Genomic DNA, 14,039 nt, shown 5'->3' on the forward strand with positions numbered 1-14,039 from the left:
TATGTATCAGTATACTTTGGAATCTAATATTCCTTGCCCACTGATAGAATATAATGAAAACATGTCATATTATTTATTTCTGTTTGTAATAACCCCGCCCTGCGTTTTTAATACTGATAAAATAATCTGGAGATAAATTAATATTAATATTCTGAAACTAAAACGCTCTTTTCTTCAAAATAAATCGAAGTAGGTATCTAAATAAGTAAAATGTTCAGTACCTACCTATATGTGCAATAATTGAACCTATTCTTAATTTCAAAATGAGTAAACTCCTTTGTTTCTTCGAAACTTTTAGCTGTCAAAATAGATTCATGTTTTTATTCACTTCATATCATTACTTTGTCTCCAGATATCTTTGTTGTTGGTTGAAAATAATAAACAATTATAATTGATGAAATGAAAATTAAAGCATGCTAATAATTGGACCTGCTTTAACACAGACCTTCAGAACACTGCCATGCCAGACGAGAGGGCGGTCATGACTTATGTCTCCTCGTATTACCACTGCTTTTCTGGTGCCCAAAAGGTTTGTGAACACCTGTCAGAATGCTAGCTTTATTTAACCCTTAATTAATAAATACCAATATACTTCTAAGGGGGTATTTCACTATCTCTGATTATGTTCTGACTAAGCACTAATCCGCGGATTAGTCATTTTTTCGTTTTCACTATATCTGAATAACGCTAACGCTCGGGTTAAAGTTCGATTTGACTAATCAGTGCTCGAACCTCACGTTAGGCGCTATTCCTCGAATCAAAGATGGCGTCAAAACATTCCGAGTTTGACAGCGGAGAAGTGAGTCGAATTTTGTTGAATGAATTTGAATGCTTGTATGATCCATCCTGAATTATTTGATTGTGTTCAAAATAAGAAACAATGTATTAATTCGACACGAATCTATCTAAAATGACCTGATAATCAACATAACATAACCAAAAAAATGCACACTTTGCGGTGTGCGGACTGTGACGCATGACAGCCGTGGCAGTAGATGGAGTAACTGCAAACATTTTGCGATGTTGCCAGACTATTTCGAGTGTTATCTATCCGGAAGCTCGGAAACAATGGTGAAACGGTTGCCGTTGAATAACGAAGTTATTCTGATCTTTAAAGCCAGCCAACGGATAGCTAGTCAGATATTTAGCCCAACATAGTGAAATACCCCCTAAAGCTCCTATTTATGTGCTAACTGTAATGAAGGTATTGTCAATGTATTGGTACTTGATTATACCTACTACCAATACGTAAATTCATTCATTCAGTTCAATATTGACAATGCTGTATTCTAGTTGATACTACTAATAATGGTATTCAAATAAATGCTAAACTTGTTGAATACCGCTGCTTCAAAAGGTACTTTAAAAAAAAACAACACTTGATTTCAACTTTCAAATATCAAATGGAGCTATTTAAGTCGGGAGTTTAAGTAAACCTGCACAAAATAGGTTTTTAGTTTTTCGTTTTTATTATTTTCATAATTTGTGCATATTTCCTAACCTTCAAACTTAACTTTGATTTAGAAAAAATGGAACTTTAATGCATCTTTTCTTACCATCTCCCACCACATAAATACTAATTTCTTGTAGTAATTAAGTTGAAATCAAGTGCTGTTAAATTTTTTTGCGTATTAATCGTGCTGCGGAATTTGACAAAATTAATAAATAAATTTTTCATTCTTATTTTAAATGAAGTTATTTTTTACTTTTAAAAGACTCTTATACCATGTTTACTGAACATAAATCATTTTAAAACACCCCTAATATGTTATACAAATTGCCTTGTAACAAATAAGGGGTATTATATTATTCCTATACATATTAAGTATTTTAATGTTTTTTTGATCACGAGAATTAAATTGCAATGCCGAGGGGTGGATAATAAAAATATTTTTAGACATTTTTCTGCTGCTTTTCAAAGTGATTTATTCTCAATGAATAGAGTGTTGCTAATTTTGAATATTTTTCCACCAAATTATATATTTTTTATTTATTTATAACTATTGTGTTTGTGCAATGATTTCAGGCTGAAACAGCTGCCAACCGCATCTGCAAAGTCCTCAAGGTCAACCAGGAAAATGAACGCCTCATGGAGGAGTATGAACGCCTCGCCAGCGATGTGAGTACCTACCTATACTATTTTACTACAATTCCTAGCCGATGAACCTCACTTTAGAGATACCACATCGTCATAAGTTTCTTCTCGTTTTTGTAGAAGTCTTCCAGATTAACTTATCCTGTACTGATTTAGCAGCCACCTGGATATTACATTGCTGTAGCTGGAAATACACACCAAAGCGATACACATCACCATCATAAGTTTCTTCTCTTTTTCATAGCAGAGTCTTCTAGATGGCTTTGTTCCTGAACTAATTTAGTAGCCACCTGAATATTACATTGCTGTAGCTGGAAATACACACCAAAGCGATATAACTTCACCATCATAAGTTTCTTCTTTTCTAGCAGAGTCCTCCAGGTGGCCTTATCCTGAACTAATTTAGTGGCCACACGGATGTTATATTGCTCTATCTAGATATTTGACCTTGTATGTTTTTCCTAGTCTGTTTATCTAATATGAGTTATTTTGATTTCCAGCTGCTGGAATGGATCCGTCGTACTATGCCCTGGCTGGGAAGCCGTCAGACCGACAATTCCCTCGCCGGATGCCAGAAGAAACTGGAAGACTACCGCACATACAGGTATAATTCAAGTTTTATAATCACAGTAACAAGGTTTATACAATACGCCATATTAGTTGCCATCATCGTTCAAAAGATAAAAGTTTTACCAAAGCCGCATTCAGAAGGGAGTTTACATTTTCAATAAATACTTTTGATTGTGACAGCAACTATATAGCAGCGACTGCATTCTCTGTCTGTGCCTTTGTTCAGCCTCTAGGTTTTTAGTACCTATCTAGGCAAATATTACATTCATGTGCATACTCAGGTGTGTCAGATTCCATGCAAAATATGAATATAAAAAATTGTTCAAAAATTATTTTGTCAAAAATAAGTTTAGACATTCAAAACAAATTATTCATCTTCAAAATTTGGCCAAAAAGGTCATGTAGAAATGTGGATTCATAAATATGATTTAATGAAATTTACATGTCTTTTTGAATGTTTTCTTACATTGTTCTTATTTATGGACATACTCTAAAAAATAATATACCTTGTTTTGTAATTTATCTTAAAAATGATTAATTTATCCATTATCTTTTCTTTGTATGTATTCTGCTTTTGCTGCAATGTTGTGAATGTGTTCCCGAAGTATGATGTTATGATTTGAATTGTAATTGCAGGCGCAAGCACAAGCCCCCACGTGTGGAGCAGAAGGCCAAGCTGGAGACTAACTTCAACACCCTCCAGACCAAGCTCAGGCTGAGCAACCGTCCCGCCTACATGCCCACCGAGGGCAAAATGGTTTCGGTTAGTCTAAACTCCATATTACATCAAACATTATAATCATGCACCATGTGTAGATTTCTTTCACATCCACTGGAAGGCAAAATGCTTTCAGTTCGATCATACTATTATTATTATATACAGTGCCTGGAAACTCCTAGTACAAGGGGAAAACTGGGGAATCTACATTACATAGAAAACCCAAAAAAATATCTGAGTACAGTAGAACCTCGTTAATTCGAAATCCAGCGGACATCAAAAATCAAATTTCGAATTAACGAATTCCCACGTAATTCGAAATTTTATGAAAAGAAAAAAAAATAAAATACGCCGAAAATCGATTTTCTCGGCCGCCTCTTCAAATCCGGGTGGTATTTTAGTTGTAAATTCGTATTAATACCAATTATTTCTTTATTTTCGCGGTCGATTACCGTAGCGGCCGGCCCTGTAAATTCAAATATTCGCAATAAATTCGTAAAAAATGCTCTATATTTACGCGTAAATCGAGATTTTGCTGCCGATTTCGGTCGCCCCTACCCTTTAAATTGAGATATTCGTAAAAATACGACATATATTTCCGCGTAAATCGAGATTTCGCGGTAATTTTCTGTCGCGGCCGGCCCTTTATTTCAAATATCTGAATTTGAATTCGTAAAAATACGATATATTTCCGCGTAAATCGAGATTTCGCGGTATTTTTCTGTCGCGGCCAGCCCTTTATTTAAAATATCTGAATTTGAATTCGTATAAATACGATATATTTCCGCGTAAATCGAGATTTCGCGATAATTTTCTGTCGCGGCCGGCCCTTTATTTCAAATATCTGAATTTGAATTCGTAAAAATACGATATATTTCCGCGTAAAACGAGGATTCGCGGCCGTATTCCGTCGCGGCCGGCTCTTCAAATTCAGATATTCGAAATAAATTCATAAAAATGTTATATATTTACGCGTAAATCGAGATTTCGCTGCCGATTTCGGTCGCGGCCTACCCTTTAAATTGAGATATTCGTAAAAATACGATATATTTCCGCGTAAATCGAGATTTCGCGATAATTTTCTGTCGCGGCCGGCCCTTTATTTCAAATATCTGAATTTGAATTCGTAAACATACGATATATTTCCGCGTAAAACGAGGATTCGCGGCCGTAGGTATTCCGTCGCGGCCGGCTCTTCAAATTCAGATATTCGAAAGAAATTCATAAAAATGCTATATATTTACGCGTAAATCGAGATTTCGCTGCCGATTTCGGTCGCGGCCTACCCTTTAAATTGAGATATTCGTAAAAATACGATATTTTTCCGCGTAAATCGAGATTTCGCGGTAATTTTCTGTCGCGGCCGGCCCTTTATTTCAAATATCTGAATTTGAATTCGTAAAAATACGTTATATTTCCGCGTAAATCGAAAATGCGCGGCCGATTTCCGTCGCGGCCGACCCTTTAAATTCAGATATTTGATGTAAATTCGTAAAAATATGATATATTTCCGCGTAAATCGAATTTTATCGGCAGTTTTTCGTTGCAGCCGGCCTTTTAAGTTCAGATATTTGAAGTAAATTCGTAAAAATATGTCATATTTCGGCATGGATCGAAATTTTTCGGCCGATTTCCGTCGCGCCGTATTTTTTCAACGCGGATATTCGAAGTAAAGTTAGTAAAAATACGATATATTTACGCGTAAATCGAAATTACGCGGCCGAGTTTCGTCGCGGCCGACCCTTTAAATGCAGATATTTGGCGTAAACTCGTAAAACTACGACATATATCCGCGTAAAATGTATTTTCTCGGCCCTTCAAACTTGGATATTCGAAATAAATTTGAAAAAAATACGACATTCCAGTGTAAATCGATTCAGATTTACAAAATAATAATACTAATTAGGACGATGTATAACCACGTAAAAATACATTTTTCGGCGTTTTACCGCCACGGCTGACTTTTAGATTCAGATTTACGAAATATTATGATTTATTTTCGCAAAAATCCAATTTTTTCGAATTACACGAACAAATTTTCGTGCGGGGACAAAAATAAATTTCGAATTACGAATTAACGAATTTCGAATTAAAAAAAATTTTGTATGAAAAAATTTTTCAGCGGAAATTTTTTTTGCGAAAATTTCGAATTACGCGTTTTTTCGAATTATCGGGGTTCGAATTAACGGGGTTCTACTGTATTTCAATTTTTTTTAAGAAAGGGTTAAAAAAGCTTTTGTTGCCATATCTACGCTTGGACTACGCATTTTAAAACACGTTAATACAGCTGATAAATTAACTGATCGCTACTGATCTTTTACAATTTTGACCTAAAAATTCCAACTTCGGACTCAATTTACTTGAAAACGAAAGATCAAATCAAAAAAAGCTGTAGCACAAAATCAACAGTTTCCCGGTTGTACTACGAGCTTGTAAACATCATGTATAAACCGATCCACATTAATTATTATCACGGATTCAAACTGTAATTGGTAAAGATTGTTTTCTGAACATTTAAGTGGTTCTGTTAATTGGCTGCTATTTTATCATGGCCTAAAAGTTGATTCACCTTTATACCGTATGCAAAATACGTTAGATTTTTCTACACTTCATGATTATGACCGATACACTCAGGCCTGCTTGGTTGAGTAAATTTTTAATGTTAATTTTTTGTTGTTTTCCAGGATATCGCCAAGGCCTGGAAGGGTCTGGAGACCTCTGAGAAGTCCTTCGAGGAGTGGCTGCTGAGCGAGATGATGAGACTGGAGCGTCTCGAGCATCTTGCCCAGAAGTTCAAGCACAAGGCGGACATCCACGAGGAATGGACCCGAGGCAAGGAGGACATGCTGCAGTCCCAGGACTTCCGCCAGTGCCGCCTGAACGAGGTCAAGGCTCTCAAGAAGAAGCACGAGGCCTTTGAGTCCGACCTCGCCGCCCACCAGGACCGCGTCGAACAAATCGCCGCCATCGCCCAGGAACTCAAGTAACTACCCCAAGATAATATTAATATTACCAGATTACTTCTGCTCTTTATAATAATTTAATAGCAGTTTAACAGAACCTATTTTAAGTTGTGGTTTTACACCTATAAACATTTCATTGGGGTTAAAATTTTATCTGACGTTGGTATACTTATTATTATTGTGATTTGTCAAACGGGCAAAATATTGCATTCTTAAAATATCTTTTTTTCTGTACTACAGGAAAACGCTACTGCTGTAATCGCGCAACTATTAGCAATCATACTACTTTTATATATGTATCCCATTTCAAAGGAAACTTGTTTCTGATTCAATCCATGTTCCTCCAGTGTTTCTATGAAGATTCTATTACCATATACTTGTTTAAAATTGATAATTCATTTAATTAAGTTTTTCAACTTTAATGTAAAATTATATTTTTGGCGGTTTAAGCAGTATTACTTTCTTGGGACATTATATTGTATGTTGTGTATATTGACGTTAGCTTTAACCGCAAATTTATCCTTTGTACTAATGATTGTTACAATTGATTGCAGCACCCTGGAGTACCACGACTCTGGCAGCGTGAATGCCCGCTGCAAGAGGATCTGCGACCAGTGGGACCGCCTGGGCGCTCTGACCCAGCGTCGCCGCACCGCCCTGGACGAGGCTGAGCGCATCCTGGAGACCATCGACGTGCTGCACCTCGAGTTTGCCAAGCGCGCCGCTCCCTTCAACAACTGGTCAGTACAATACAAAACCTTCCCTAGACACACTAGTCTACTGCTCTCCTCATAAGCTTATCCACTTTAAATTATTGCTAATATTCTAAAATAAAGGCGCATCTGTGCGTATCTCAGCATACCACTGAGAACTACGCTAACTATCCTCTATCATATTAACCCTTCGAACCTCGACAAAATAATATCATGTCATCAAATATTCCCACTTGAAATTCAATTTCAAATAGATTCACTGTTTTTAAACGTATTTCAAAATAAAATTCTGTTTTTGAAATCAAATGAAAGATTTTTCAGATATTAATTAGTATTACAAAAAAAATAATTCAGAATATTAACAAAAACAAAGTTTTAAAGTCGCATACCAATGGTTTTTATCTGGTAAACTGTAATTACCACTTTACACAAAACTACGAAACATGTTTAATTGGGACAAAGTTATTAAAGGACCGATGTTAACCACTCAGAACATTAGAACGTCAAAAGACGTAAATATGATAATAGCGGTCAAGACATTAGAACGTCTTTTCACGTAAAGGCGCGAGATTTTACAAAAATCGATTTATTTCCATCACTAGTATACGGATTGCCATGATTTAAAAAACAGAGTATCGATAATGAATAACGCTACGCGTCTGTATTCAAGAATATCTATGGAACGTAGAGGTGCATTATCTAAGCCGATTGGATCTGTCATCTTGTTCGTTCATGATTTATTGCGTTTCTAAATAATTTATTAAAAATATTTTAGTTTGGACGGTCAATATTTTGAGGTGACTAATAGTTTTTAATTATATTTCTTCAATATATAAAGTGTTATTTCTTTATGATACTCAGAAAAAAGTACATTTTTCACGGCTTTGAAATAATGGTAAGTGATTCTTACATATTTTTGACGTTTTCATAAAATGTATATTTAGAAACGCAAATATTTACTTATAACAACACAATGCGATAGTGGATTTCATAATCTTTCCAAAACATATTTTAGAATGAGGCTACGTTTCCCAAAACGTGAGTTATGAAGCTTTTAGCAAAACTCGTAAATAACACAAAAATTATCACATTTTGACAGTTCTCAAAGGAACACATAGTAAATAAATGTCTTTGTCTGAGAGGTTAAAGAAGCTAAAAGCTTTTCAGCTTTTCGTGGGTTATGCCTAAATGCTGTAAAAAAAAATTATGATGGGTTTATAATACTAGATATAAAAATGTAATTTTTTTATAACTAAATGAAATAAAACTTGACTCCTTCACTTCACTTCCTCTGACTTCTTTCACCATTCGATACTGTATACCACAATGTTACTGTTAAAAAACTACATTACATCGACTTTAATTCTACTCCGTATCTCATTACAGTGCAGAGATATTGCGTTAAGTATTCCTCGGGCGTCCCCGACTTCTTATACCATTTAAATATCTCCAAACACTCCTGGCACTAATAACAACAAACTTTTAAATTTTCAGCGATATCGGTAGAATACTTTTTGAGTTTCGCGAGCACATACGCATGCTGAATTTTTATATATTAAGATTACCAGTTAGAATTTGACTCAACCATTTGGAATACATTTTATAATATAAGACGTTGTCCTACCACAGACCGCCTTCTATGTAGGGAAGTTAAAATTTGTGGTTGCATGTAATTTTAGATGAGAAATTTAAAAATATAAAAATGTTGAAAAAACAGATAGATTGTGAGAACAGCGCCACCTATCGGGCCCAAAACTAACCTATATTTCAACTAAACACATTCACAAAACTTCATTGAAATCGGTTGGGCTGTTTCGGAGATTGTACGAACACAGTGACACGCGATTTTTATATGTTAAGATTTATTATAAAATTTGCAAACCTTGACAAAAATATTTTTTAAATGCTAGGGACGGGTTGTTTCGGAGAATTTGAACAATTCTTCAAATTTCAAAGTTAATTTTCAAGTTCTGTGAAAGATTTTTTCAACTTCTTTTATTATTTCAGTTCTGTCAAGCAACTAGCCTATATTATACAGGGTGTATCGGCACTAACCCGACAAACTTTAACCAGCTATTCCTTAGCACATTTGGAGTAAAAAATGTTATGTACACTTTGCTGTCCGGTAACATTTTTTTTCTTTTAAAAACAAAAAATAAATAAAATTTCCACACTCCGCTACTGCCCACAGTATAGGGGTAAAATAATTGGCAACGCCGCGCTACTGTCATCTCTTTCACACATATTCTGTCTCAAGTCCCGTGTGGTTCCCGCCACCCCGTCTCGTATCAGTGGTCAGTGCTGTTTTGGGAGTTCGCATGTCATCAAGTTTCTAGTTTCGTTTTTGTTTTGTTATCTAAGTTTTTACTGTTGAAATATGCCCCTCAATTATCCACCTGCCGAGCAAGCAGATATTGTTTTTGTTTATGGATTTTGCAATGGAAATTCACGAGCAGCCGTAAGGGAGTATCGCATGAGGTTTCCTGGAAGACGCGTCCCACACCATGCTACCTTTGTCCAGGTTTGTACCCTATCAATTGTTTATTGAAACTATTTACATTCATTGATAATGCCAAAAAGCGCTTTTGAAATTTAAACTGGGAACATTAAAAACATAACAAGGGGCCACCAACTTTAAAAATGTAAATTGTACTTTAGGTGATTTGTGTTCAGTGGTCACTAAACGGCGTTTTAAAAAGTTAATTAATTTTAATCTCTAATAAATGCATCATTCACTGCAATTGAATTCACTCCCTTTCTCACCATGGGATTATTTAAATTACTTGAATTCAATTTCACCCCTGTGAATCCAAGATATCAACCGTACCTAGTTAAGAAAATTATAATTTAAAACACTTTGTTATACATTTTACTATAAAAAAATGAAATAAATGAAGAGAAAACGTAAGTTTTCTGATATGTGCCTAAAATAAGTGTTCTTTAAAAATAAAATGAGTGAAAAAGCCCGCGATTGTTTATTTGACATTATTACTGAGCTGAATAATAAAAGCAGTTGTTATTTGTTGTTTTGTTTCAGATGTATCAACAATTGCGTGACTGTGGCATCGGACGGATTGAAGGCGCCGGCGGAGGACACAACATCGTTCCTGTGGCAGTTGAGGAGAGAATCCTGAACTTAATTACCGAAGACCCCACGCTGTCCGTGCGTCGGGTCGCTCTGATGATAGGACACAGGGAACACATGGCGGTATGGAGAGTTCTGAAGAAGCACGGGCTCAAACCTTTTCACTATAGGCGCTGCCAAGGCCTCATGGAGAATGACCACTTTTCCAGAGTCGTGTACTGCAGAAGAATGCTGCATAATGTCATAAGAGATGCAGACTTCATGAAAAACATATTGTTTACCGACGAAGCACAGTTCACTAAAACAGGAGTGCTAAATGTGCACAACTTGCACCATTGGGCTGAACAAAACCCCAAGCTTGTTCGGGAGTCGTCGAGCCAGGACAGATTTTCCATCAACATGTGGGCAGGAATCCTGGGAAATCAAATACTCGGTCCAATCGAGTTGCCTCCCAGACTAAATGGACCGATGTATTTGGAGTTCTTACAAGTGCAACTGGGCGAGATTCTGGAAGATGTGAACCTCGAATTACTACGGAGAATGTGGTTCCAGCACGATGGAGCCCCACCACACTATTCGATTGCCGTGCGGAACTACTTGGATGTCGAGTTTCCTGGTCGTTGGATAGGCCGTGGAAGTCCGGCCATTGCTTGGCCACCAAGATCACCCGACCTGACCCCCCTGGATTACTACCTGTGGGGGGCTCTCAAGGAAAAAGTGTATGCTAAGCCAATAGCCTCAAGAGAGCAACTGCTCGAACGAGTGATGGAAGCCGCTGCAGAAATTAAAGCAAATCCTGCAAACTTAAATAATCAAAATATAACAAGACTACACGCTTGCATCGAAAATAATGGTAGTCACTTCGAACAAATGCTCCAATAAAAAAATTAACATAAACTACATGTCCGCATTTTCATTTATTATTTATTGGTAAAATTCTCACAATGTCATTCATTTACACATCAATATTACCTACATATCAATATTTAATAAAATCTGTAGAAGAGTATGCCCGTCGGCATTCAACAAGTTTTTCGACAAGTGTGTCGAAAAGCGTCTTCTCTCTTTCCTACACACTAAATATTAATGGTTAAAAATGAGACGACTGATGCTTGTAAGCGCGCCAATACGTAAAAACAACGAAACTCGAATAAGAATTGCCAGGTGGGTTTTTTAATCGCTTTAATCTGACTTTAAACAATAATTAAACACGTAAAAATTATTTAATATAATATTACAGTACAGTACTTTGAACCTTCGCAATAAATTTATTTGATTTTAAGTTTAGTTTGTAGAACTCCATTTCAATTTAGAGATTTTTTTTATTTTAACAGTCTTATTAAAAAATTTATAAAAACAGTGTGTTTATAAACAAGTTCTGCTAGTTGTAATTATTATTACGCGTGACAGCTGTTTCACCTTCTGACGGCATTATCAAACTTTGGTAAAGCCACTTACAGACGACGTAAGTGATAACTTTCTTTTTTTATTATTCTGGCTTTATTGATTTCCGAGTAAATTGTCGTAAATTATTATTTGCTAATCCCAATATTATTTGCTAATGCTAATAATTAAGTGAAATTTTAAACAATGCAATAATAGGATTATTGCATTGTTAATTTCACTTAATGTCGTTGGTATTTCCAACTGATGACTCAGGGGTTTATTTCCCTGAATAATTAAGTATTTTGGGGTCTAATTATTATGCATTTCATTACATCCGATAATTTAAACAATTTTTATGTTGAATTGGGGTAAGTTTTATGGCTAAGGGAAGGAGTGGAAGGTGAGGAAGTACCTGGATATTCAGATCTGGTCACCAAATACGGCTAGTCATTTCAAGCAACGTTTAAATTCTAAACCTGGATATTCAGATCTGGTCACCAAATACGGCTAGTCATTTCAAGCAACGTTTAAATTCTGAACCTGGATATTCAGATCTGGTCACCAAATACGGCTAGTCATTTCAAGTAACGTTTAAATTCTAAACCTGGATATTCAGATCTGGTCACCAAATACGGCTAGTCATTTCAAGCAACGTTTAAATTCTGAACCTGGATATTCAGATCTGGTCACCAAATACGGCTAGTCATTTCAAGCAACGTTTAAATTCTAAACCTGGATATTCAGATCTGGTCACCAAATACGGCTAGTCATTTCAAGCAACGTTTAAATTCTGAACCTGGATATTCAGATCTGGTCACCAAATACGGCTAGTCATTTCAAGCAACGTTTAAATTCTAAACCTGGATATTCAGATCTGGTCACCAAATACGGCTAGTCATTTCAAGCAACGTTTAAATTCTGAACCTGGATATTCAGATCTGGTCACCAAATACGGCTAGTCATTTCAAGCAACGTTTAAATTCTGAATTAATTAATCAATTACGAAAAAGCGTGGGGTTAAGAATATTTTTTTTAAATTATAGTTGTAATTTATTGTCGATTTTTTAAAAAAATTGCGATATTTTAAATAAAATTTAATAATTATTGTTTAAATAAATTAGCAATCTGGCAGCATTCATTTGCAGGTGGTCAATCCAATGCAGTCATGACGTTTGTGTGAGTGCTTTCCTTTGTCTCAGTGTGTTGCGCAGCAGTTTTATATGAACCGTTTTTTGATTCATCGGGATTGTTTTTAAAACTATACATTCTTTGTACCTTCAAATTAGTGGAAATAAACTTAAGTGTGTCAAGCTGCTCGTTATATTCCGGTAATTCTGGAAGGCTTTTAACATAAGCAATAATATTCATAAATCACATTCCGCGAAGTTGTAAATAACTAAATTTATTAAAAAATATACGTTGTAGGATAGCCTAGCAAGTAACATTTTGACAGAGCACTTACGGTGATTTAAAAAACAACGGCGCTGTTCAAATAATCCAATTATTATTATTGATAAGTACCTAAGTGAGGAAAATTGTTTTTAAAAGTGCTCAGAATTATTGGACTTCGATTATAAATTCAGGAAATCTACTAATTAGTTTCTTAGTTTCAAAATTAGACTATTTAATACGTGAAACGCGTAAGAGGTGAAACCAAAGCATTCCAGAGGTGAAACAATTTAGATACAAAAATAAAACTGATGTGTACAATACAAGAAGACAATCAGTGATTCGCATACGAAAAATGTGAATAATCATTATTGTTAAATAAAATATTTCTTTTCTGGTACTGGATTATGTAATACGGGCTTCGTTCGCAGCAACACGCGAGAGTTGCGATGTTGCTTTCAAATTTTGACAAAGGATAAAACAGTGGTGACATGTGGTGAAAATATGTTTAATTAATTTTTTATTAAAAAAAAACGTTACCGGACAGCAAAGTGCACATAACATTTTTTACTCCAAATGTGCTAAGGAATAGCTGGTTAAAGTTTGTCGGGTTAGTGCCGATACACCCTGTATAATAACAGAACTTGAATAGGACTTTCACAGAACCCGAAAATGAACGTTGAAATTTGATGAATTTAATTAAATAAATTTAATGAACATCTTAAATTTTCAGGAGCATTATGGTAAAATTTTAAATGAAAATACAAAGTTTGGTGTTTTCTCTTTCTAACACTGTTTAAATCATATATCTCACCTTAATACAAAACGAGATAGCACGACTTTTATGAGTCTGTGTTAGGCCGGGAGTAGTATTTCCCCAAAAGTGTCTAGGGGTTAAGATCTTATGGACATAAAGAAGAAATTTTGCTGGTCGTCTGACAAATCCATCACCAAAACAACTCCTTTCCTTACATCTCAAATGCATTGGCACCAGAGATGTGCTTTATTTCAAATAAATCCATTTCAAATGGAAATGCAAAATGGGTATTTTCCATTTTGCATTTTAAATGCTTTTCTAAAAACCATTTTGCATTTTAAATGCTTTTCTCAATGTATTTTC

At 35.3% G+C, this 14,039-nt stretch overlaps 1 protein-coding gene across 5 annotated transcripts in view; it reads left to right on the forward strand.

Moving 5' to 3' along the window:
* Window positions 1-14,039, forward strand: part of Actn (alpha actinin) — a 134,398-nt gene that overhangs the window by 113,459 nt on the left and 6,900 nt on the right. For 2 of the 5 annotated variants that reach the window (XM_089642774.1, XM_089642772.1), the window contains exons 5-10: window positions 444-529; window positions 2,027-2,119; window positions 2,596-2,699; window positions 3,302-3,428; window positions 6,068-6,366; window positions 6,901-7,086. In XM_089642774.1, the coding sequence (XP_089498900.1) occupies window positions 444-529; window positions 2,027-2,119; window positions 2,596-2,699; window positions 3,302-3,428; window positions 6,068-6,366; window positions 6,901-7,086 (895 nt within the window). The remainder of the gene's footprint in view (window positions 1-443; window positions 530-2,026; window positions 2,120-2,595; window positions 2,700-3,301; window positions 3,429-6,067; window positions 6,367-6,900; window positions 7,087-14,039) is intronic. The other 3 variants (XM_089642773.1, XM_089642771.1, XM_089642775.1) reach the window with 2 other exon arrangements.

The sequence above is a fragment of the Hesperophylax consimilis genome, chromosome 18 (genome assembly GCF_061612785.1).
Source record: "Hesperophylax consimilis isolate HC1 chromosome 18, BYU_Hcon_1.0, whole genome shotgun sequence".
NCBI classification, from domain to species: Eukaryota; Metazoa; Arthropoda; class Insecta; order Trichoptera; family Limnephilidae; genus Hesperophylax; species Hesperophylax consimilis.